At 45.0% G+C, this 26,496-nt stretch overlaps 1 protein-coding gene across 13 annotated transcripts in view; it reads right to left on the reverse strand.

Moving 5' to 3' along the window:
- Positions 1-26,496, reverse strand: part of MYO9A (myosin IXA) — a 206,150-nt gene that overhangs the window by 98,691 nt on the left and 80,963 nt on the right. For all 13 annotated transcript variants that reach the window (XM_027767790.1, XM_027767784.1, XM_027767791.1 and 10 more), the window contains 8 exons: positions 22,794-22,891; positions 20,588-20,714; positions 15,364-15,453; positions 10,916-11,032; positions 10,324-10,458; positions 8,374-8,495; positions 1,808-1,949; positions 367-562 (listed from right to left, as the gene is read on the reverse strand). In XM_027767790.1, coding sequence (XP_027623591.1) covers positions 367-562; positions 1,808-1,949; positions 8,374-8,495; positions 10,324-10,458; positions 10,916-11,032; positions 15,364-15,453; positions 20,588-20,714; positions 22,794-22,891 — 1,027 coding nt within the window. The remainder of the gene's footprint in view (positions 1-366; positions 563-1,807; positions 1,950-8,373; positions 8,496-10,323; positions 10,459-10,915; positions 11,033-15,363; positions 15,454-20,587; positions 20,715-22,793; positions 22,892-26,496) is intronic.

Genomic DNA, 26,496 nt, shown 5'->3' on the forward strand with positions numbered 1-26,496 from the left:
GGGGGGTGATTTCTCGCTTTCTGTCTCTATGTCTCTATCTGTCTGTCTGGCGAGCGCACGCACCCTACAGTGAAAATCTCTCCCAAAAAAAAAAAAAAAATCACACCACTGACTTACTGGGCCTGGTAACACTGCTGCTGCATGCTTCTCGTCCCTACAAGCAGCTGCTAATCAAGTGCACCAATTCCTCCTGCACACATAGAACACGCAACCTCGAATCTTACCATGTGCATCCAATTCGTCAGGTCGGAAACATGACATTAGGGTATTATACGAGCACAAACAAGCTAAAGAGTATTATTATGACTCTGCCTTTTAAAAAATTAAAAGATGAAGCATGGTAGAGAACTAGTAACCACTGCTTACCAGACTTCCTCTGAATGTGTCTTTTCCCAGCTTCCCTGAAAGCAACCATGGCTCTAAAAAAAGCCCGGAGAACTGCCCATCGGAAGACAGCTACAGGGTCAATTCCAATCATCCCCGAGATAAATGCATTCTTGCTACTTCGCAGAAGAGCTACGATGTCTGGGCGCATATGATCTGTATTTTTTTCCCGGAAATCCTACATGAAAAGAGGACCAGTGTTATTTTACAGCATCTGGATTTTTAAAGTGGTTGGGACCATCTAGGAGCCGTAAACAGGCAGGAAACATCACCTGCCACAGCACAGGGCTAGAGGGGACAGAACACGGACTGTGGTTAAAATGCTACATAGACAGATGAGGGCATGAAGCTGCCGTCCCAGGAGCGACAGTGCAGAGGAGGATGTCCAGTCTAGCACTGACTACAAGCTCAGAACCCTGTTCACACCAAGCACAAGGTAAGCAAACCCTGCGAGGAGCTGCAGCTTCGCAGAGCACCTCCCACTGGCGATGTTTGGAGGAGCTCATCTAGCACAATGCCGCCTGTCCTCATGCACAGAAATCAGCTTCACTCATCTCATTTCCTTTAAAACTGTCCCTTACTAATTCCTCTTCGTTCTCCTGAGAAGGGGGGAAAGGGGAAATAACCCAGGTGGCTTGGTCCTTGGCTTGCCCCCGAACACCTTAAAGCAAAGTATGTACCACATAAGAAAGTTAGTACACTTAAGTGTCATCACCACCACCACAACCACCCTCAGGTAACCCCTACTGATGGCAGTCGAGGTGTGAGGCGCTAACTTACTACTGATAGTTTCTATTTGTGAATCTAAACAGATCTAAGGGCTCAGCCAGAGCGGCTTGGACTCTGACGCTATGCTATGCAGAGATGACATGAAAAACCCGGGTTCCATCCCAATCAACACAGGGGCAGGCATGATGTCATGCCTGTCACCCAGCAACTCCAAAGGCTGAGGCAGGAGAATCATACAGCCAAAACTCTGTCTAAGAAGGACAATAAACAGAGAAAGAAACTACTTTAAAAAATAAAGAATAAAAAAACAGGGCTGGCCTCATGGCCTAAGAGTTAAGGGAAAAGGACTGCACACGGCTCATCGAGGTTCAAATCCCAGCTCCAGCGGCTTGAAAAAACACAGAGTGCATGTGTGTGCATGCCCAAAGGCCCAACAGGATGGAGAGATGGAGAGGGCACTGCAGTGTGACCATATCCACCGCGGTTTCCTCCTCCATCTCACTCGCTCTCGCTCTCTCTGTGACTCTCACTGAAGAGTACATGGGCCTTCTGGCAAATTTTTTAAAAAATGAGCACATAAAATGTCCCCAATTGTTACTGCACAAAATACAAAGAGGGTGAGTGACCCCAGACAGTGGTGAGGCTGACAGCACGCCTCTGCTCTGAGAGCACAGCCAGTGAGGAGCTCACTCACCTTCACCCCGTACTTGACCCTTCCAGCATAGTGTTTTATGATGAAAGCAGGCTCCATCACAGCTGGGAACTCGATGTAGGAATTACCTTCATGTTGATGCTTGAACTTGTCTAGCAATGTCTGATTGGTAGCCTGTGGGAAACTGAATGTAGGAGGGAGAGAAACGAAGAGAGAAAACACAGAGTTAGCACAGTCGGTCTTTATGTCCACAATGGCTGGACTGCTGTCTACACACCCGGCAGCTGACAGGACTCACCAGACTGTCTAACCCTAGTCTCGGAAGAAGCTCAATTGTGACTATAACAAGGACTGCTGTTCTTATTCCTTAGATGAGGGACTGAAAGCTGTAATCTGGCCATATCACACTTTACAAGTAGCAGAACGGAGAAACTCATTCAGATCATTAGAAATGCAGCTTGGGGGGGCTAGCAGATGGCGTAATGGTTACATCGCTGGACTCCCATGCGGTCCACCTCCAAGTCCTGGACCTGGCAGCCTAAACTCGTGCCAAGCACATGTACGTGCATGCCCAAGATCCGGAGAAGAGAAAAGAGGAGAAGGGATTGTGGCAGGGCCATCCTGTGGGGGTGACTTCTTGCTTTCTGTCTCTCCAGTGAGTGCAGGTGCCTTATAGCAAAAATCTCTCACAAAGAAAAAGACTCCATGAGACCAGAAAAATTTCTTTAAAAAAAAAAAAAAAGAAGAAGAAATGTAACTTGGGTTGCATGGTGCCACGCTACTGTAAAACTCAAGGAAGATAAAAACAGAAATCATATGTTCTTTGGAACCAAGAATGTCCAAAAAAGGGACAGCCTCTCAGTTTGCACAGGTCTTAAAATCCACAGTCATTCTTTGTTCTCCTATTTCTTCAAAAATAAGTAGTAATTTCCTTACCTCTCCCAATCACATTCACATTTCTACACTGTATCTATCACACTACTCAGACATGTATCAGTGGGCTTGTACTTATGGATTATGCTGATTGATTGGGCATTTTACTTTATTTTTCATTTGTAATATGGTGTGTGTGTTTGCCAAGAGACACTGAGAGGGAAAGTGAGAAATCATCCCCCAGGGGGGAACAACATCATGGCTCTGTCACTAGACTCCCATGTAGCCGACTGTAGTTTGAGTCCCGGACCCGGCGGCTTAAACTCAACGCCGGGCGTGTGTGCATGCGTGCCCAAGATCCCGAGAGAATGGAGAAGGGATTGTGGTGTGGCCATCCCCCCAGGGGGTGATTTCTTGCTTTCTGTCTCTCTGTCTTTCTCTATGTTTCTCTGGGAAGCACACACGCCTTATAGCAAGAAAAAAGAAGGAAATAAAAAAGAAAATGAAAAAGAAATCATCCCCTAGGGGAGGATGGCCATGCCACAATCCCTTCTCCTTCATTCTCCTCCTGAGATCTTGGGGACACACACACACACACACACACGCCCAGTGTGATTTTCAAACCCCCAGGTCCGGGACTCGATCTGCAGTTGGCCATGTGGGAGTCCAGCAACATAACCACTAACCAGCCACCTGCTAGCCCCTCACTGAGCATTTTATACCCATTAATCACAGGTAACATCTACTGGGTTAGCCCCAGCACAGAGGTGCACTCTAGACCTGAGTGCTCGGCAGGCTGCATCTGTACAGCTCCGTTTCGATTTCTGAGCTCGTCCTAAGGGACAAAAAGACAAGTGTGGTGGTGCATGCGTGTACGGTCCCACTGCTCAGGAAGCTGAGGCAGAGACACTGCCCCCTAGCAAGACTCTGTCGAGAACATCACACATATACAGAACACACACCCCACCAGAGAGGGAGGGGAATGCGTGTACGGTCCCACTGCTCAGGGAGCTGAGGCAGAGACCCTGCCACCTAGAAAGACTTTGTCGAGAAACACATATACAGAACACACACCCCACCAGAGAGGGAGGGGGAATGCGTGTACGGTCCCACTGCTCAGGGAGCTGAGGCAGAGACACTGCCACCTAGCAAGACTTTGTCGAGAACATCACACATATACAGAACACACACCCCACCAGAGAGGGAGGGGGAATGCGTGTACGGTCCCACTGCTCAGGGAGCTGAGGCAGAGACACTGCCACCTAGCAAGACTTTGTCGAGAACATCACACATATACAAAATGCACACCCCACCAGAGAGGTGGGGGGGAGAGAGAGAGAGAGAGGAGTGCATAGCAGGAAATATGGGAATTTAAAGTTCAGAAGCAGGCAGCCATGGGGCAGCACTAATGCAGCCCTGCAACGCTGGATCCCCTGGGAAGGTTCTGGACTCAGCCTGGGGCCTTCTGGTACATTCCAAGCACGTGTATAGGTACCTATGATTCAGGCTGGCTGAGGCTGGGGGTCAAGAACATCCTGTTGAGTGTGTCTGCCTGCCTGTCTCTCCTTTCTTTCACAAAAGAAATAAATACACTTGAAAAGTATAAATGAGGGACCAGCAGGTGGCGTGGTGGTTGGGGTGCTGGATACTCCCACATGGCTGACCACAGTTAAAGTCCTGGACCTGGTGGCTTGCTTTTTCACTTTCTCTCACTCTCTCTCTGGTCAAATTAAAATAAATGAATAAATAAATAAAGTTAAAATTTAAATGTGTGTGTGTGTGTGTGTGTGTGTGTATATGTGTGTGTGTGTGTGTGTGTGTGTGTATGTATATATATAAAAATGAAAGTTTAGAGGAAAAAAAAAATCAGTGGGGCCAGCAGGTGGCATAATGGTTACTGTGCTGGACTCCCACATGGCCAAAAGCAGTTTGAATTCTAGACCTGAAGGCTTGAAAAATCACACGGGACATGTGGGTGTATGTGCCCAAGACCCCAGGAGGAAAACGGAGGAGAAAAGACTGTGGCATGGCCACCCTCCAGGGGATGATTGCTCACTTTACCTCTCACAGTCTTTCTGTTTCTCTCCTGCAGGCACACACACCCTATGGCAAAAACCTTCAAACAAACAAACAAAAGCACCAGTGATTGAGAACAGCACACAGCTCCACAGAGGGCACAGGAGGCAAGCAGGAGCTAGCAGCTAAAGGTTCAGTAGGAGCTTCAAGTAGAGGAAATACCGCCAACAGAAAAGGAGGAAGAATCTTTCATAAAAATACTGGGCCGTTGGGGAAGCCACGACACATTTTTGCACAGAGAAATACATCATGACTCTCCTGACAGCCTAATAGTTTCATGTCGGAGAAGCCGAACTAATTAGAAAGGTTGTAAAGCTGCGGAATGTGTGAAGTAATTCCAAAGTTACCCACCAACTGCTGAGTGCATGTGCACTGGAATCAGACACAGTGCCTTCACTGCCACTCGGTTCAGATCGCCATCTGACAGACACCTGCGCCAAGCTGGGTCACCTTCTCTGAGAACAGGTCTCCCAGCCCCGAAAGTGAGCGATCACACTTCTGGTTATCGCAGAGCTAGCAGGACTAACGGGAACTAGCACAATCTAGCACAATCGTAACACTGCTGTCGGCAGGGGGTCCATCATGTCACCTGCTCACTCTGAAACGCTCAGGCCACCGTAGACTGGCCCATGACCCACACTATCTGCGAGACGACAGCACCACCTGTCCTATCTTACGGGCCAGACACCAAAGCATTCATATTGAAATAAACTTCCCCATAACGCTGCTCTAATCATGCACCTCCCCTGCTCGGAACGCTGACGGACACAGGGCAAAGAAAGTGTCTGACTGCGAACCCTAAGCCCAGGTCGCGCCCCGCCACCCACCCGACTTGTGCCTCACTTCTCCATGGCAGCATGGCTCTCAGGGAGGTGCTCGTCTCACTGTCACAGACAAGGGCTCATTTACCTTCTTTTAAAAAATATTTATTATTTTAACATTTCCAGATATGGGGGCAGAGGGAGAGTGAGGGAGGGAGGGAAAGTGAGAAAGCAAGCCTACAGGTCCAGGACTCGAACCACAGTGGGCCATGTGGGAGTCCAGTGCCTTTAACCACCACGCCACCTGCTGGCCCCAGGACTTGTTTACCTTGTAATTCTCTGTGGACCAAAAAAAATATGATACAGTTTTCTCTCATTTTTAAATGGACAAAGAAAGCATATGATAGTTTTCTCTCATTTTTAAATGGACAAAGAAAAGTTCAAAGGAAGGAGAACAGACATGAGAACAGTCTTTACTCTAAAGCAGGAAAGGAGGAAAGGAAAGCTCTTCGTTGGGCCTGTACTCGATAAACATTTGCAGAAAACTATTGTCAGGCGAAAGAGCTCGAAACAGAGGCAAATCTTACGTCAGTGCTCATCCCAAAGCTTAGTCTAGAGTTCTCCAAAAGCTAGCTTCAAGAGTAGCCTTGTAAGTATCTCCAGAGCATTCACAATGACCAATGCCTGGACTCCACCTATGGGGGTTCTGATTTAATCCGTAAGGATGGTGCAGTAGCATCAGATAATTGCAAATTCCCAAGGCAGTTTTTTTTTTTCTTTTTAAAAGGTTTTTGCCAGAGGGTGCCTGTGCTCACCAGAGAAAAAGAGAGGGACAGACAGTGGGAGGGAAAGTGAGAAATCTCCCCCCAAGGGGATGGCCATGCTGCAATCCATTCTTCTCCATTCTCGTCTTGGGATCTTGGACACAAACACACACGCACCCAGTTTGATTTTGAAGTCACTGGTTCTGGGACTTGAGCTGTGGTCAGTCATGTGGGGAGTCCAGGGACATAACCGCTATGCCGTCTGCTGGACCCCCAGGTAGCTTTTATGAGCGGGCAAGACCGACCAAGTACTGCTGTAAGTGAACACTCCAATCTAACCTTCTATCTCTATTAAACTGCAGATTCTGATTCAACCAGTTGAGGGAGGAAACCTGAGACTGTCTATCTCTCTCTTTCTTTTTCTTGTTAGACAGTGCTTGGACTGGCCAGGGAGACGGAGCTGGAGAAGGAAGCACTCCCATGAGGAATGGTCACGCCGCACTTCCTCTCCCTTCACCGCGCACACGCACACGCACACGCGCCCTGCATGTTCCTCAAGCTGCCAGGCCTGGGACCTGAACTGCACGGTCGGCCACGTGGGCTCTGGCCGCCTTCACCAGCGCGCCACTGCTGGCCCGTAGGTGCTAATGGGATGGTGAGCTACTCCGGAGGGCGCGGTAGACTTTTACTTCTGAAGTCTATGCTACAGTTTGGTATACTAAGCAGTGCCAATGAAGAACGGCAAATAGGTGGCATGTGCTGCCACTTCCCACCTGCACAGGCATGGCAGACACCGCTGTCACAGTGTCAATGAGTCCCCAGAGAGCCACGTGTCGGAATCTGGGTACTACTGTGACAGGAGTATTAAACAGGTGGGGGGAAAGAGGGTGGAAACGGGATGTGACTGTGACACTGGGAGAAGGTCCTTGGGAGGCTTATTAGGATTAGATAAGGTCATCAAGGGTGGCCTTGTAAGAGGAGGAGAGGTCAGCCCTGGCACAGACGCAAGTTCTCAGCCTACCGCCACGTGATACCCTGCACCACCTTGGGACCCCCCAGAGCCCCGGCCAAAAAGATGCAGCTTCTAGACCTTGGTCCTCCAGCCTGTGAGGTAAATACGCCTCCATCTGTCATAAATTACCCAGCCTGCGGCATTTGGCTGTTAACAGGAGAATGGACTCGAGTGTATGACACTGTTTCTGCTCAATGTGAAAACTGCAAACATCTCTTACCAAATAACAACGGATTCAAAAAGGATCATACAACCACAAAATAGACTTAACCACCAATTTAACATCAAACTATGGAAAAGAAATCTTAAAACCTTAGGGAAAAAAATTAGTTAAGTCTATCTTATTTCCTTAGAAAGACATACAAATAAAAAAAAATGCATAAAAAGAAAACTTTGGCTCTTCATTTCATAATTTAAAAGAGAAGTTTAAACTTAAGAAGCTATTAGAGGGGCCAGCAGTTGGCATAAAGGCAATGTTGCTGGACTCTCACATAGTCAACCACTGTTTGAGTCCCGGACCTGGTGGCTTAAACTCACGCCGGGCACGTGTGCGTGCGTGCCTAAGATCCCGAGAGGAGAATGGAGGAGAAGGGACTGCAGCGTGGCCATTCCCCCTGGGGGGTGATTTCTCACTCTCTTTCTCTCCGACTCCGTCTTTTGGGCGAGCACACACGTCCTATAGCAAAAACCTGTCCAAAAAAAGCTATTAGAGGGGCCAGTGGGTGGTATGGTGGTTAAGGCACTGGACTCCCATGTGGCTGAACGTGGTCTGAGTCCCAGACCTGGCAGTTTGTTTTCTTGCTTTCCCTTTCTCTGTTTCTCTCTGGTCAAACTGAAAAATACTAACAAAAGGAATTAAATTTTTTTTAAAGAATTATTTTATTTAACGTTATTTATTTTATTTCTTTTTAATTTTGACCAGAGAGAGATAAGGTGTAAGAAAGAGAAAAAAGCAAGCCACCAGGTCCAGGACTTGAACTGTGGTCAGCCATGTGGGAGTCCAGTGCCCTTAACCACTATGACACCTGCTAGTCCCAGGAATTAAATTTAAAAAGAGAAGAAAAAAAGCAGCAGTCATGAGAGCTCAAACGGTCAATAACAAAAATTAAGAGTCATACTCACTTGCTTTCTTCATCCAAAAGATGGAGCAGTCCTGTTGGTTTTTTGCTAATGAGATTTATGCAGCAGGTGTTATCAATATAATCTATGTTGTGCCAGCTTATACCTTCAGCTCTGTATTCCTCCTAGGAAACCAGTAACAAAGTAACAATTTATTCATCTCGCAGGAATTAATAGGTATGTGAAAATAAGAACTGAAAAGCTTCTTATCAGGACTAAAAGAACAGTCTAAACTTTTTTTCCAAATCCCAATCCACACAATAGAAAGATGCCTACTTTCAGTTGTATGAAACATGAATGTATTTCAGATTCCTTTATAAAACATGCAAGCAAATTTTTTGTTAGAATCTCATTTCTGAGACCTTCTGGTCGAAATCTAGTGCTGGATTTGTTTTAATTGCACCATCTATGATTCCACTAAGGAAAAACATTCAATGAAAAAGTCTTTACCCTGCATGACTCAATCTATCAAAAAAGAGACAATGAATTTAATAAAACAGTTCCTGGGAAAAGTGGATAACCATCACCTCCAGCAATCGGTGATATAAATAAAATAAAATTCACACACAGATGTAACTTAGGCAAAATAAAAACCTTCAAAAACGTTAAAGAAACTAGAAGGCTTAGGGCCAGGCAGAGGCACAGCGATAAAGCATGGCACTCTGCCAGGCCGTGCCACAGGGGAGGCTCTCTGCTGGGGCCTGGGGACCCCTGAGTGTGCAGGGGACATGAGCCCTCACAATCCAGTCTGGCTGAGGGCTGGGGAGGGACTGTAGCCTCAGGACCCCATTAGGGTGCTGTCTCTGTCTCTCTGTCTGTCTCTCTTACTCACAGAAGAAATTGTTTCACTTTAAAATAGGATGGGGCGTGGGGTAGTCAAATGCTGTTCGTACAAAGCCAGATCCCTCAGAGCCAACCCATGGACTGGTGGTTAAGGCAGCTGGATGCCACATGGTCGACTGCTTAGTTCAAGTCTGGATCTGGCAGTTTGAGAAACACACTGGGCAGATGCAAGCGCGTGCCCAGAATCCCGAAAGAGGGGAGAGATGAGAAGGGGCTGCGCTATGGACATGCCCCTTTCTCATGCACGCTTTCTCACCACCTCTCTCTCCAGCGAGTACATGTGCCTTCTGGCAAATAAGAAAAAAAGAAAGCCAGATCTCACATGGCCAACTGCGGCTCCAATTCTGGCCCTGGAAGCTTGAAAAACATGCTGGGCATATGTATGTACGTGCCCAGGATGCTGACCAGATGGGGACGTAGGGAGGTGGGGACTGCAGCATAGCCATGTCTGCTGGGAGCATGGGGGAAGGTGCACCGGCATCCCCCCTCAACACACACACACAAGTAAGTAAACACAGCTTATTAAAAGAAATTAGCGCCAGCACAGTGGTGCAGGAGCACATGGTAACCACTGTCCCAGCCTGCCGACCCAGAGGGGAATGTGCAGGCTCTGCCCTGAGGGCTCCCTAGGTGCACACACACCAATTACTCTGTGTAGCTGGGGCTGGCAGGGAACCCCAGGGTGAAGATTCTGCTAGGGATGCCTTTCTCTCCCTGTGCCCCACCCAGTCTCATGGAAGAAATAAACAGGAAAAAAATTGTTTCAACTAACTTATAGGTATGATAATCGACCATTCCATTATGGTACCAAGTCATCAGATTTCTTTCACATACTCTGATATAGATGATTCCGCATAAAGGAGGAAAAATAATTAACGCTGATTTTAGACATTATATTACTTCTTTAATTCTTAGAATAAGACTGTGAGGTACGACCCTGCTACATCTAAATGCTTTATAAATGAAAACACATGACTTTGAAATAAAAATTAAATGACTGCTTAATCTAAATAAATTAAAATTTCGTGAAACTTCTAAAAAAGTGCTTACCATGGCTATGATTCAAATATTTATGGTTTGAGGGAAATGCATACAAATTTAGATACTCACTTGCTCTAATTTAAATATATGCTGATTAAAGTAGTGTTGTAAACGTTCATTAGCAAAATTAATACAAAATTGTTCAAAGCTGTTGTTTTCATAATCTTCAAACCCAAAAATATCAAGAACACCAATAGACAAAGTCTGCAAAACAAGAGAAAATTTTGGTTAACAAATGCTTACATTTATCTAATGAATAATATCCAAAATATAAGCAACAAAATATTTACATTCCTTTATAACAGCAGAGAAAAGGATTATTTTTTGTCAGTATTCAACCAAAATATACCAAAAATAAAAAAATTTTAGTTCTCCTTATCTTCATCATTTTATTTCTAAATTTTTTTTTAAAAATTATTTTTATTTTAACTTTATTTTTTATTATTATTTTTAAAATTCAACCAAAAAGAGAAAAAAAGGGAAAGTGAGAAAGCAAACCACCAGGTTCGGGCCTCGAACCATGGCCAGCCATGTGGGAGTGCACAGCGCCTTAACCACCACGCCACCTGCTGGTCCCCTATAAATTCTGTTTTTAAAAGGCATGTTATCACCAGTTTATTAAAACACTTCTTAGGGGAAAATGTATTGAAACCTATCTTACCTTGGTATTGTGTTCCAAATCCTTACTATTCAGAAGTGCGTGATTAATCCGGAAAACTATCCAATCAAACAAGGCACTGTAGAGAGACTTGGCCATGGAGTTCCTCACTGTCACCGCCTAAAAAGTAGCAGCACAGATGACCACGACTATAATCTAAGACCTTATAGCAAATGACTTAGCAAAGCGTCATGAACTGAGTCCCGGCATGTGGCATGCACAACCTAGTAATGTGTGTATCTGCTGTCTCGGGCGTACTGTGAAACACATATATCCAGGGACATCTTTATCTCTGTCTTAAAGTGCAAAGGAAATAGAGAATAATAAGCAAATGATTTTCCTGCTTACTCTGTATAACCACGGTCAAGCTACTTAAGCTTAGAGCCTGCAACTTACACACCTGTAAAATGAAGATAATACTACAATTTATCACATAGGTAATAAATTACTTTTTGAATTTCAAGGGAAAAAAATAAATCTTCAAGTTTACTGACAAAAAAGTTATATATATAACAGGGAAGACTGGTACCAAATTTTCTATGTTCAACACTAGAAACTTGAAAATAAATAGAAAATGCTTATGGAGTTCTAGAAGAAAAAGAAAAGTAACCCTGGAATAATGTACCTAGGCAAGTTACCAACAAACTTTCTTAAAACTATTAAGAAAACCAAAAATAGAATACACACACACACATATATGAGATAATCTAATAAAATCCAGCAAAAGTAAAATATTTTAATACTAAATATACAAGACACAGAATAAACATATTAGTTATCAAAATAAATTTTATAAGCGGGCTGAATATTTTTAGTTAAAAAAAGACCTTCAGAGTAAAATAAAAGCTAGAACCTATGTACTGATGTTTTATAAACAGTACCATTTTTATAAAATATGCGCTCAGACAGAGTCCAGATGTGCTGACAGAAGACCTCTTTACTCCTTAGCATACAGTCTTCGAGCTTCAGCCCTGCTCTCCGAAACACAGTCCTGCCTATCACAGCTGACTCTCAGGGAACCCAACTACCCAAGCCGTATTTTCCCAGCCGAGTGAGGTCACGTGTAGTGTGTCCTTGCTCACCGAGGTGCGCGGACACCCTCCGTGTGGAAACCACAAACCCAGCACTCCCCGTGGGCACCTTTTGCTCCCTTGGCTCCCTAAGTCATTGCCAGGCCCTCTGATTTCACTATCTGGATTTCTTTCCTTTTAACTCCACTCACTTCTGTCAGTATGGCACCACTCTAGACAAAACATCTTTCCCCCTGGGACCAGAAGATGGTGTAATGACTACGTGGCTGGACCCTCATGCAGTCAAAGTTTGAGTCTCGGACCCTGCGGCTTAAAAGTCACACTGGGTGCATGTGCGTGTGTGCCTAAAAATCCCAAGAAGAGAACAGAGAAGAAGGAATTGTGGATGGGTGATTTCTCGCTGTCTCTCTAGTGAATGCACACACCCTGCAGCAAAAATCTCTCTTGGAAAGAAAAAACAACTAACAACTTTTCCCACACTAATGCGGCCTCTGAGCTCATCTCTTCATGTCCACTCTTGCCCTCTATGTGCAAAAGAATCTCACACCAGCTCCCGAGGCCCAGACGAGGTGGAGCAAGCAGTAGGCCACCACCGCATGATACTGGAACCACGTGGAAGGCTCCGGGTCGGATCCCTGGTTGGCCTCAACACCCTGGGTGCACCCGTGGTCCCGGCTGGCTGGAAGGCTCGGGGTGAGAACTGCAGTGTGGAGAGACTCTGTCAAGGTACACTTCCCTCGCTCTCGCTCATAAAAGAAATCAAAAGTAAACTCTAAATGAATGGAGGCCCCCAAGACCTCCACCCCTTGGTGTGCATGTTCTGCAGAGTCCCTCCCACACTCAAGTGTGGGCGCAACTGTAAACAGGATGGACTCCCACCCCATAACTAGTGATGCGACATGACAAAGGTAAGGGTTTTAATGGCATGGTCAAAGGCCCAAATCGGCTGATTTTTAAAAATTAATCAAAGGAAGATTATCTCTGTGGGCCTCACTTAATCAGAAAAAGCTCTTTAAAAGAACTGGAGCCTGGAACCAGCAGATGGGGTAATGGTTACATCACTGGATTCTCATGTAGTTGACAGTGATTCAAGTCCTGGACCCAGTTGCTTAAAATTCATTAGGGTCAGCAGGTGGTGTGGTGAATTAAGGCGCTGGATTTCCACCTGGCAGGCTGTGGTTCAAGTCCTGAACCTGCTGATTTGCTTTCTCACTTTCCCTCTTTCTGTCTCTCTCTGATCAAACTAGAAAATAATAAATAAATAAATAAATAAAGTTAAATAAAATAATCATAAAAAAAAATTCATACCAGGCGTGTGTGCATGTGTGCCCAAGATCCCAGTAAAATTTGGTTGCTATTACAGAATTAAGAGAGAGGAAACTTGAGACCAGCAGATGGTGTAATGGCTATGTCGCTGGACTCCCATGTAGTCGACCACGGTTCGAGTCCCGGACCTGGTGGCTTAAACTCACACCAGGAGCATGTGCATGCCTGCCCAAGATCCCAAGAGGAGAATGAAGGAGAAGGGATTGCGGTGTGGCCATCCCCCCGGGAAGGTGATTTCTCGCTTTCTGTCTCTCTCTTTCTGGTGAGCGCACATGCCCTTTCACAAACACCTCTCAAAAAAAAAAAAAGAGAGAGAGAGAGAGGGGGGAAAGTTAAAATGACTACGGTATTAAAAGGAGGGGCCTTTACATTAATCTGACTACGGTATTAAAAGGAGGGGCCTTTACAAGATAAACAGGATTCGATAAGGTCATCAAGGTGGGCCCCCACGATGGCACACAGACAACTCTAATAGAGGGAGAAAGTAAAGGGGTGACTCTTGCCCTCTTTGCCATGTGATTCCCTATACTACCTGGGACTCTGTGGAGAGTCCCTGCCAGTGAGAAGGCCCTCAACAGACGTGCTCTGTCCACCTCTGCCGGCCAGAGCTGTGAGCAGAAGGAATCTTCATTCAGTATAAATTGCTTTGATTTTCAGAAAAATGAACTTAAACAGCAAGCAAAACAACTGTGAAGGACTGGCCAACCAGGAAAAACGAAACCAGAAAAGTATGCAGTGCTGGAAGGCAGATGAATAAACTGTCTCAAAAAGAAAGAACTGGGAAGGGACCAGCAGTTAGCGTAATGGCTATGTTGCTGGACTCCCATGTAGTCGACTGCGGTTCAAGTCCCAGACCCGGTAGCGTGACACTCACGCCGGGTGCGTGTGCGTGCATGCCCAAGATCCTGAGAGGAGAATGGAGAAGGGATTGCGGCGTGGCCATCCCCCCTTGGGGGGTGATTTCTCACTTTCTGTCTCTCTGTCTCTCTCTGTCTGTCTGGCGAGTGCATGCGCCCTATAGCAAAAACCTCTTAAAAAAAAAGAAAAAAAGAAAGAAAGAACTGGGGCCAGGCTCATAGTGCTAGTGGTTAGCACTATGCAGAGGGAGGTGGGTCTCATGAGGCTGACTGTGGTGTGAATCCCAACTCAAGTGGCTTAGAAAACATACTGAGTCATGGGTACAACCCAGAATCCTGATGGAATGGGGGCCAGCAGGTAGCGTGATGGTTAAGGACACTGGACTCCCACGTGGCTGACCGCAGTTCAAGTCCTGGACTTGGCAGCTTGCTTTCTCACTTTCCTTCTCTCTCTCTCTTTCACTCTGTCCCTCTCTGGTCAAATTTTAAAATAAATAAATAAAGATAAATGAAATAATTAAAAAAAAAATAAAGAATCCTGACGGGATGTACAGTGGAGGGACAGTGATTATAGCATGCACGGCCCCATTAAGGGGCACTCTCGCCCTGAGCTCTCCTGCACATATACACAATTTGGCATAAAACAGGGACAGCCAGTGACGTCAAACACTACTCGTTTATAACCTACTGACCATCTATCTATCCCCTAATAACAATGTGGAATTTATGGTCGACTGTGGTTCGAATCCTGGACCTGGCAGCTTGATTTCTCACTTTCCTTCTCTCTCTCTCTAATGAGTGAACATACCCTATAATGAATTTAATAAAATAAAATAAACTTAAAAAAATGTGGAATTTAATGGTGAAGAGATTAAGGTGACTTTTTTTAAAAAAAGATTTTATTTTATTTATTACTATTTTGTTTTTAATTTGCTATATGACACACACACTTACTGAAGAGAGAGGGAAAGTGAGAAAGTAAGTTGAACTGTGGTCAGTCACATGGGAGTCCACCATCTCAACAACCATGCCACCTGCCAGCTCCAAGATTAAGATTCGTGAAGAAAAATGCAAGCCTACTGCTTGGAATCACATTAAGCTTTAGGTTTCTAAGTTCCTGAAAATTCACTATCAAATTTAAAGGACCTAGAAAATATTTCTGTCAACACTTTTGTTGTCATTGTAGTTCACAAGGGAAAAAAACGCAAACTCGAACTTGTAGAAAAACTACTCCTACCTCTGCCAGCTTGTATGGTAAAATCAGCTTCTCTCCCACCGTCACGGTCTTCCTCGTAACTAACGCTTCAAACAGCATCTCTTCTTTCACCTACGCAGCAGAAACTAAATTCAATACCCACGACTTACGACAACGGGTCGCATTAGTTTACTAAAAGGCTAAATAGAGAGAAAACAACATGAGATTAGCAGATATATGTGGAGAAACAATAAAATACGGAAAATAAACTGGGCAAATTTAATATTTACTGAAGTAGAATTGTCCCACTCACCCTGCTTCCCAAAGAAAAAAAGGAAAAAGGAAACAGAGGGTAAGCAAGACAAGCAGGCCTCTGAAACTAAAGTGTGATTTCTGACTTTTCCAATGAGCCGGTATCTCAGACTCAGAGGTTAGATTATGAGGAGACTGAGACAGAAGATGACAGCGGGAGACAACACTCTGCCGCCAGCAACTTCAAAAACCAGATCGAACATTTTCCAGGGACGAGCTCACACCATTCTGAATGGACAAATACCTGACAAATGAAAAATACTCCTTCTTTCAAAGCTTCCATTGCTCAGCCCTCAAATGATAAGAAAGTGAAAAGACCTTGAGGTAAACTACCTTTACGGAATGTAGTAAGACTAAAAATGAATGACCAGGGACCAGCAGATGATGCAATGTTACGTCACTGGACTCCCATGTGGTCAACTGCAGTTCGAGTCCCAGAACCAGGGGCTTGATGCTCACAACAGGCACGTGTGCGTGCCCAAAATCCCAAGAGGAGACTGGAGGAAACGGTCATTCCCCCTGGGGAGTGATTTCTTGCTTTCTGTCTCTCTGGCGAGCACACATGCCCTATAGAAAAAAATCTGTTTAAAAGAAGAAAAAAATTGATCAAGTTTACATATACGTAAGGAGCAAAAAATAATACCAGATTACATAAAAATGATGAAACTAAGAAAGCTAAGAAAAAAATGTGTGAGTAAAAACCAATTATATTGTGTGGTACATTTCTGCATTTAAAAATAAACGATCTATGCCGTTCAGAGAGAAGTTGTTCGAAAGGAACAAGCCCAAACTAGGCTCAGCCTCAGAGGAGTACTTGGTGGCATGCTGAGCTGCAATGCTGGAAGCCACACGGGCTCACTGCAGGTCGACTGCATGGGAGTCCAGCAACATAGCCATTATGTCAACTGCTGGTCCCTAAATATTCTGAGTTGTACATAACTGACATTTAAAGAAAAAAAAAAAAACTTTACTTACAAAATAAGTTGCAATGAATTCAACATGCAATCTATAAAGGTTTTCACTTACCTAATTAAAACCCCACTCTTTACAGTACTACAAACAGATGTTCAAATATACTCAAAACAGAAACACATAGGGACCAGCAGTTAGCAAAATGGCTATGTCGCTGGACTCCCATGTAGTCGACCATGGTTCGAGTCCCAGACCCGGGGGCTTAGACTCACACCGGGTGCGTGTGCGTGAGTGCCCAAGATCCCAAGAGCAGAATGGAGGAGAAAGGATTGCGGTGTGGCCATCCTCCCTGGGGGGTGATTTCTCACCTTCTGTCTCTCTGTGACTTTCTGGCGAGCATACACGCCCTATAGCAAAAAAACCTCTCCAAAAAAAGAAAGGAAAAAAAAAAACAAAACAGAAACACATAAATCTGCTAAAAACTGAAAAGTTTCTGGTAATGATGATTCTAATCCCTCACAAAAAAAGCATTTCCCGGGGAACCAGCAGTTAGCGTAATGGCTATGTCGCTGGACTCCCACGTAGTCGACTGCGGTTCGTGTCCCGGACCCGGTGGCTTAAAACTCACGCCGGGCACATGTGCGTGCGTGCCCAAGATCCTGAGAGGAGAATGGAGGAGAAGGGATTGCGGCGTGACCATCCCCCCTGGGGGGTGATTTCTCGCTTTCTGTCTCTATGTCTCTCTCTGTCTGTCTGGAGAGCGCACGCGCCCTACAGTGAAAATCTCTCCAAAAAAAAAAAAAAAAAGCATTTCCCACAATGAAGCATAATTCATCTACTGGAACGTGTCCGCCTTTCAGTACTTTCCCATGTGCCTATCACAAACAGGCTTCAAGGCCTGATTTAGTAAAGAGAAGACTCAAACTCCCTGGGGCTGGCAGGGGGCACAGTAGTTAAGGGCACTGAACTCCCACACAGCTGACTGTGGTTCGAGTCTGGAGCGGGCGATGTGCTTTCTCTGTCTCTGTCCCTCTCTGTTCAAATTAAAATAAATAAGTTAAATAAAATAATTCTTTTTAAAAAATAATTCCCTTGCCTAGAGTAACTAAAAACATAATTAGAAAAAAATACATAAAATTAAATCACTACCTTTAAAATCTTTGCTCTTCAAATTAAATGATATTTATCATTGATTTAAACCACAATAAGAGAATAAAATTCTATCTTAACTGAAGAGATTACATTTTAATTAAAACAGTTATTAATTAAAATAGTACCTACCTTGGTATTTTGTCTTAACCATAGCCTCTAGGCTGCAGTTATTATCATCAATCTCAGCACGTCGGAGGCCATCAATTTTAACACCATTGCTCATGCTAACTACAGGCAGGATCGCATATGAGGTATCTTCTCCAGCTCTAAAACTTTGAAACTGGTTTTTTTTTTTCTATTTAATATTAAACCTCAGTCCTAGAACCAATCCAAACTACACACCAGAAGGAACCGAAGAAACGTGAATTCACAAGTGAGACTTGCCACCAAACCACACTTGCCATTGCCTACGCTGACATTGGTATGCCCAATTTCCAGGCCTGGAGTTTTCCTTTTTCACCAATACCCCAAATACCTAAGTTCCTCTTAGGAGCTGCTTGGCTACAATATCACATGAAATGCCTGGCTGAAATACCACCTGTTCTCTGACCTGCATGAGCTTCAGAATTGCAGCCCTCAGATTCCACACTGCACCTCCTCACAGAACGTCTTTCCAGTAAGTCTAGTTCTGACTCTACGTGCTCCCTTCTCCTGGACCTTCTGCTAACCTGTCGCTCCATTAAAGTTAGTAGTCAAAGCCCAGTCATGTGCAGAAAATAGAACACGGTGAAGTTAGGTAAGCACAGAAGGGGTGTCCCTGCTCTGGAAGAGTGCAGCTGCAGCCTTACCGTGGACACAAACTAGTAAGCAACTAACTTCATGCTGTAAAACCAAAACTGGATTACACCAAGTAGAAGCAAATACTCGGTGCTGAGGAAGTAAGTTTAGACCACTGAATAAGGTTCAATCCCATGAAATGCATGCGCGCCAATATCTGAGAGATGAGTGACATTTCAGTAGGAAAAAAGGAAACTCCTCATCATGTCTCAACACTGGAAACAACCAAGGTACCTTTCAGTAAGTGGGTAAACAGACTGCACATCCATGCCTCCGAGTATCCCAGGGGTACAAAGAAATGAACAATCAAATCAGGCCACAAAAAGACATTGTTGGATCTTTAACGCCCACCGCTGAGTGAAACAAGTCAGCATGAAATGGCTACACCCTTCATGTTTCCAGTGAACACTACGTTTTGGAAAGCGAGTATCTACATAGCCAGTAAAAAGGTCAGCGGTTGCCAGCAATTTGAACAGCTAAAATACAGGCGGGTTTTTAGTCATGAGCCTATCCTGAACGACACTCCCATGGTGGACACATGACTTCAAGCATCTGTCTAAACCCATACAGCAGAGAGAGTAAACCTCAATGTATGCAAATTTAAAAAACGATGGAAGATCTTGGGGGACTTCATGAAGGAGCAGAGACCGTGATAAGAGAATCTAATTGAGCTCGTGGGAAGGGAGGGGAAGTGAAGATGGAAGGAGCTGCGGAAGTGGAGACTGAAGGCATGCTGGCGGAAGGGGCTAGACGCACGCACAGTAACCCAGTGGACAAGTCATCTCCCACACAGTACGGCGTCTGCAGTCCTGAGACTACTACAGGTACACTGGAACTAAACACTTACACCTACAGACTGGGGGAGAAGGATTCTCACTGCTGGGACTTCACAGACTCGTAAGGGCAAAAAGGCTAGAGGAATCCCTGCAAAATGGACTAATTACAGACATGCACACGTGTGAGCTTGTATTTAGCTTCTTATAGACCGAGGTTATGTACAGAGGAGCCTACAGATGGGTATAGGCACATGGTGGTATACACACACATTTGTTTCCTTGCTCTGTCCGATCAGAGTACCTACAAGAAACAACATCCCATCTGATGGGGTGAACTGGCAAGGTGAGAAGTTAGCTGGGAGAACATGAGAATCATCACTCTAAGGAAGAAAGAATAAGGGAATAAAGACCTTGAGGTGGGGCTGGCTCCAGAGCACAGCAGCAATACGCTGCTCAAGATAAACTGGATCCCATGTGGTGACTACTGTTTGAATCCCCAGCCTGGTCAACCTGAAACAAGCCAGGCATATGTGCTGAGTGCTCAGCCTGTGAGGGGCTCTTCAGAGGACCAGAGGAAGGGGTCAGAGCATGACCAGACCCTGCGGAGGGTGCTCCTCTCTCTCATACACACATAGAAACATGACCTCTATCATGAATTAAGAAGAAAAGCATTTTAAACAGGACTTGACATGGCCAGATGCGTGATAGGAGAGGACAATCTTTACATCCTGTAGGACCCCTGAAGAAAAAAGTATTATCTTTTCTCTCCACCCATCGGAATATCCCATCTTTAAATAACATAGTTTGATCAGAATTTTAGGAAGACAGCTCACATATGGAAAGAGAAAAATTAGCCTAGAACGGAACAGTTCAACCTATAGCAAACTGAGCAGTTGCAGATGGCTAAGGGAAGTGAAGGCAGGGAAACCTAGACTCCAAATTCTAGCATACAAGGCCACAAAATAAGGAAGAGGTCAAGAAAAATTCCATCTCGTAGAAACACTATTAAAAATGTGTCTACTGGGGACCAGCAGGTGGCGTGGTGGTTAAGGCGCTGAACACTCCCACATGACCAACCAGGGTTCGAGTCCTGAATCTGGTGGCTTGCTTTCTCACTTCTTCTCTCTCTCTCACTCTCACCCTCTGTCTCTCTCTGGTCAGATTGAGGGGAAAAAAAAAAGATGAATGAATAAATAAAATAAATAATTTTTTTAAAAAAGTGTCTACTAAAACCATTATGAACAAAACAGCACCAACCCATTTACTTACAAAATATAAAATAAGAAATGACAGGTTATTCAGCTTTTGAAATGATAAATGAGAATAGAATAACTCACTTCTAATAATTCTGAGACAACAGGCAGAACTTCAGGGTTACAGATATCAATGGAGTCATCCCGATACGTCTTCTTTTTGTAACAGATATTACCCAAATGTAGTATTGCCGAGAGGAGAGAGAAAATCCTGAGAAATAAAACCACAGATTACAGCTTGTGCAGGTGCATTCTGAAAGCTCATTCCATTCCAAAATTCTAACCAAGGAAACTGTCCAGCACAAATATATTTAGTCTTCAGAAAAAAAGAAATACAAGAATAATAACTAAAATTAACAGTGTTACTGCACAAAATGCTTTACCTGATCTTACTTGCAGTATTATGCCACGGGACTTCTTGCTATGGCCTGCATTTGCTGCTGTGTTTTTAAAAAATGCATGTCTTGGGACCAGCAGTTAGTGTAATGGCTATGTTGCTGGACTCCCATGTAGTCGACCTTGGTTCAAGTCCCAGACCTGGTGGCTTAAACTCACGCCGGGCGCATGTGTGTGTGCATGCCCAAGATCCCGAGAGGAGAAAGGAGGAGAAGGGACTATGGCGTGGCCATCCCCCAGGGGGGTCATTTCTCGCTTCCTATCTCTCTATCTCTGTCTTTCTGGTGCGTGCACTTTTTGTGGTGTGGCACAACACTTCTAAAAAAAAAAACTCTCCAAAAAAAAAAAAAAAAAAAAAAGAAGAAGAAAATAAAATAAGAGTCAACCCAAACCAATAACGAAAAAGTCTGGCTAGTATGTAGCACACAGATGGACACTTCAGTCCATATGCCAACCAGTCAGGTGTTCCATGCAGCAAATGAGGAGTCCTGAAGGAGGAACGTAAGCAAGAGGGCGCGAGGAAGCAGACTTAGTACCTCGGTGAACTGCTGCTCCTGTCACCAAGTACATGCGTCTGCGTACGTCCTAGACGTATAACTTGGTTCTAACTATAACGTTCTCATAAAAGACTTTAGCAAGAACCCTGCTACTGAAGAACCGCACCAATGGTGTAAGCAAGCATAAGCAAACAGGAAACTAACAGTGCTGGTGCACTCCTGCTCTTACTACGGCCTGATCAATCGTGATAAAAAATTGACAATATAATCTGGCCTGACATTTTCATCAGTACTCAATCCCCCATCAAAACTAGTCACAGGGGGAACCAGCAGTTAGCGGAATGGCTATGTCGCTGGACTCCCACGTAGTCGACCGCGGTTCGTGTCCCGGACCCGGTGGCTTAAAACTCACGCCGGGCGCGTGTGCGTGCATGCCCAAGATCCCGAGAGGAGAATGGAGGGGAAGGGATTGCGGCGTGACCATCCCCCCTGGGGGGTGATTTCTCGCTTTCTGTCTCTATGTCTCTCTCTGTCTGGCGAGCGCACGCGCCCTACAGTGAAAATCTCTCCAAAAAAAAAAAAAAAACAAAACTAGTCACAAGCAACTATTTTGTTCTGATGAGAGTCAGGGCTGTTTCTTTCATTTTAAACAATTCATTTTTCAATTTGGATTTAATTCATTTCATCTGTACCTCAACCATTTTACTTTTCTAATTTGTTTATATTTGCGATGAACAAAATACACTTAATAAAAACAGTACAACAGTAAATATCCGGAAGAAAAACAGAAAATTATGTTTCACTGATAGGTACGCATGACTTAAGAGCAGAGATTTTTAAATATAGAAAACAAGAAGCTATGAAAACTATTTCAGCAGTTTCTAAGGTCCATACACAGGCTTCAGGGCTACCAGGGATTCCTGCAAACATAAGCAAATGATTTATGGATATACATTAACAAAATAAAAGAACACCAGTTTTTGTCCTTGACCGCGGTTCGAGTCCTGGACCCGGTGACTTAGAATTCACACCGGGCACGTGTGCATGCGTGCCCAAAATCCCGAGAGGAGAATGGAAGAGAAGGGATTGCGACCTGGACCTCTCCCATGGGGAGTAATTTCTCGCTTTCTGTCTCTCTGTCTGTCTCTGTCTCTCTGGCGAGCACATGTGCCCTGTAGCAAAAACCTCTCCAAAAATAAATTAATTAAAAAAAAAAAAGAATTTATAACACACAAAAAAAAGTAATTCAAAACAAACCACGCTTAAAATAGATTCAGCACTAGATTAGGAGTTATCAGCTATAAAACTGTCTAAAATGACCAAGGGAGAGAAACCTTTCAAAGACACACCACGACTTGTCCCCTCCTAGGGTATACGGACATAATAAACAGACTCACTGTCTTCGCGTCTTGGGAAGAAATCCTACCATTTCCATGGCAAGCTGCAAGCGCTCAAAGTCATGCCTCAAATCTTCTCCTTCCACAGAGAAGCAATCCTGCTTAGGTAAAATAAAGGGGGGAGACAACACAAGGTTACCTACTGAAAAACAATATGGACCATTCAGGACTATGGTCATTTCAGATCAGTACACGTATTTATAAATGTAAACCATAACTGGAGGAACATTTAGACATCTGCAAATTCGTTAACCTCTCACCTTACTACCGATAGGCAGACACCACACGTACCTACCAAAAAACCAAGAGGTTACATTGTTTTTGTTCCCTTTCACGATCACCAAAGAAAGGCTCTGGAAATCCATTTAAGATAAAGAACTACCAGCACTGGCCAGCAGGTGGCATGGAGGTCAAGGCAGCTGGATCCCACGTGGCCAACTATGGTGCGAGTCCTAACCCTGCCAGCTTGGTAACACACTGGCCATGTGTGCGTGCCCAAAATCTCAGGAGGAGGATGGTGGTGAAGGGGCTGCTGCGTGACCACCTCCCGTGGGAGGTAATTTCTCATCTTCTTTCCCTGTCTCGGACCAGCGAGTGCAAAAAATAACAGCTAGAAGCACTTACAGAGTGTACTGATATCAAACGCGATTTTGAGTGCTTCTGAAGAGGTCCGGAGATCCAAAGCATTTAAGAGAGCTCAATTCCATAAGCAAATGTTATTTATGCAACAAGCATTTAACAAGATTTACCAAGGTCCTGAACCGGATTGTGGTAACCCAACAACAACTTTTAGAAGAGGCTGAATTTTGGAGCCAGCAGGTGGCATAGTGGTTAAGGTGTTGGAGCCCCACAAGGCCAAACGGCTCGAGTCCTGGACCCGGCCACTAGAAACTCACACCAGGCACATGTATGTGTGTGCCCAAAATCCTGAGAGGAGAATGAAAGAGAAGGGATTGCCGCATGGCCATCTCCGCTGATTCCCTCTCTGTGTCTCTGCTAAGTGCATGCACCCCACAGAAAAAAATCTCTTAAAAAGAAAAAAAAAAATAGGATGGGCTTTAGTTGCCAAGTGCGGCCAGTATCGCTTCCTGTATAAAAGCCGGTGAGACCAATCCCAACCAGGGGTTTCTCTATGCATCAAATATAACATGGATGGTTAGGTGGGTAAAGTATGCAGTGTACAGAGATCTCACAGTGGGAACCAGGGGTTTCTCTATGCATCAAATATAGCATGGATGGTTAGGTGGGTAAAGTATGCAGTGTACCCAGATCTCACAGTCGGGAGCAAGGGTGTCTCTCTGCATCAAATATAGCATGGATGGTTAGGTGGATAAAGTATGCAGTGTACAGAGATCTCACAGTGGGCTGGCACAGGGTGAGGAGTAAAGTCAGAGAGACCCTGTTTAAGGGTGTGACCATGAACTTGCAAACTCACAGAGGGGCAGGATCGTAGGAACTTCTGCGCTGTGGAAATACTTAGCACAGAAAATGGAAGCAATTACGGTTTCAAGGGTCTGGTCCAAGTGGCATCGAGACCCCTGAAAGCACTGCAGCAGGGCTACCTGACAGGAAAACGGGCTGCCAGGTGTGGCCGGGTACTGCCAAGGCCAAGGCTTTGTCTCCACAGGACAGGACAGTTCAAATTCTGAGACCGTCACTCTTACGGCAATCGTCCTTAAAACCCCACCTGACAGATGGACTCTAAAATTCAAGGGCTGGTTCAGATAAAGGAAAGAACTAGGCAAGACTGACGTTTTCCACAGAAGACAGAATTCCACGGGACATGAGCTAAGACATTATAAGTGTTTAGTTCAACCTCAGCATTTTATAATTGAAGAAACAAAGGCCAAAAGACGTTAACAAAATGAAAACAAGGTATCTGAATAGATGACTGCCCTATAAAGAGGGGACATTAGCATTTAATCGTCTACTCGGCGGCACTCGATATGAATAACTGCACAAAATCTCCGAAACACCAAGACGTGTGCATATACACATGCTTACGGTGCACAGGTGATTCAGAGGTGAAGTCATTTGTCCAAGGTCAAAAACCTGGAAAATAACAGGTCAGGCCAAAGCAAAACACGGACAGCTCGAAATCCTCTGCTCTCTGTGGCAGGGCAGCGCTGCGGCTTGAGTTTACTTCTCAGAGCCACGCCTCACAGCAATTAGGTGGCCATGGAGGGGACAACGAGTCTCTTGTAAGAAGCAGTTTTCCGCTGTAGGTGCCCTTGGGACACAGCTCACAGTACAGCTACACAGTGGCAGAGCGGCCATTAACAGCCTCTATGTTTAATGACAGCCACGCCAGTTCTAACCACTCCCAGGGAAATAGCCTGGTTTGTCCCCCACAACCTATGAGGATGAGCTAAGAACGAAGAACCAAAAGAGCCACCTCAGGCTGACTGCTGCTTTCATTAATTCACTTGGGAAAAAATCAGATATTAATCAGAGCCCAAACTGTAACAAATGTGAAAATACAGAAGCAGAAGGATCCCGACGACAGCAATGCGAGTTAAATACCCCTGACCCAGAACGCTCGGGACCTGAAGTGTTTGTTTCTGATTCGGGCCTTTTGAGGATCTGAAATACTTGCACACACATAATGAGATATCTTTGGGAAGGGACTCGAGTCTAACCATGAAACTCACTTATGTTTCATATACATCGTACACACACAGCCTGAAGGTAATTTTATCTTTTGTCTTTGGTGGTAGCACATGTGGCGGTACTGATGAGGGAGGGGAGAAGGAAAGAGAAGCTCCCGCACGGGGTCTCACCCGCTGTGACCCCTTCCCCAGCCCTCTAGGCCGCCACATTGCCGGTGCCAGTGCCCGTGCCCCGAGCGCTCTCAGGCCAAGCGGGGATCTGAGTCCAGTCGGCTGTGTGACATCCTCACACTCGTGCCACCACGCACCGACTGCGCAACGGTGCTGCACTGCGCCACGGAGGCTGCCATCAGTCACCTCAGCTCAGGAGTGGCATTTTCCAGGAGTGGCGTGGTGGCACTCAAAAAGCTTAGAGTTTGGAGCATTTCAAATTTCAGGGATGCTCAACTGTATTGAGAGAAGATTATGACAGCAAAGTCTGTCTGAAGGGAAAAGATGGGTGACGATGGCTTCCACGGAGCAGCGACGGTGCAGCAGGTTACTGTGCGCTTACTACTGGGCTCTCTACCCAGTGCTTTATGGGCACTGTCTAATTGAACACCACAAAACCTAGAGACCAGTAATGCGCCCTTACATAGATTATGGAACAAAAGAATTAAGGGTCCCGCTGAGGGGCTCAAAACTAGCTAGCAGACGAGCCGTTACTGGAGTCGGGGCAAGGGGCCTCAGAGGCCAAATTCTTGAGCGGCAGCCTGGGCTCACACGGCCGCGGTGAGCTCCAGACAGTGCAGTCACCGACTTGCAGTAGAGCTCGCGGCTCCCTACCGCCTTGAAGCCGGGACGGTCCCTCGGCACAGGAGACGAAAGTGAGGAAGGCAGCTTCTCAGGAGGGGCCAAACAACTTAGAGTGCTTACATTAAAATTTACCAGAATCTGTAACTTTACACGTCTAATAATTATTCCCCAAATGTTCAACATGGAACCAAAAATAACTGGATTATGAAATGATCATTTAAAAATTTTTAAATTTTCATTTTATTTATTCATTCATTTATTTTTAACTTGACCAGAGAGAGATAACAGAGAGGGAAAGA

Source organism: Tupaia chinensis, unplaced genomic scaffold (assembly GCF_000334495.1).
Source record: "Tupaia chinensis unplaced genomic scaffold, TupChi_1.0 Scaffold144682_1, whole genome shotgun sequence".
In the NCBI taxonomy this organism is placed as follows: Eukaryota; Metazoa; Chordata; class Mammalia; order Scandentia; family Tupaiidae; genus Tupaia; species Tupaia belangeri.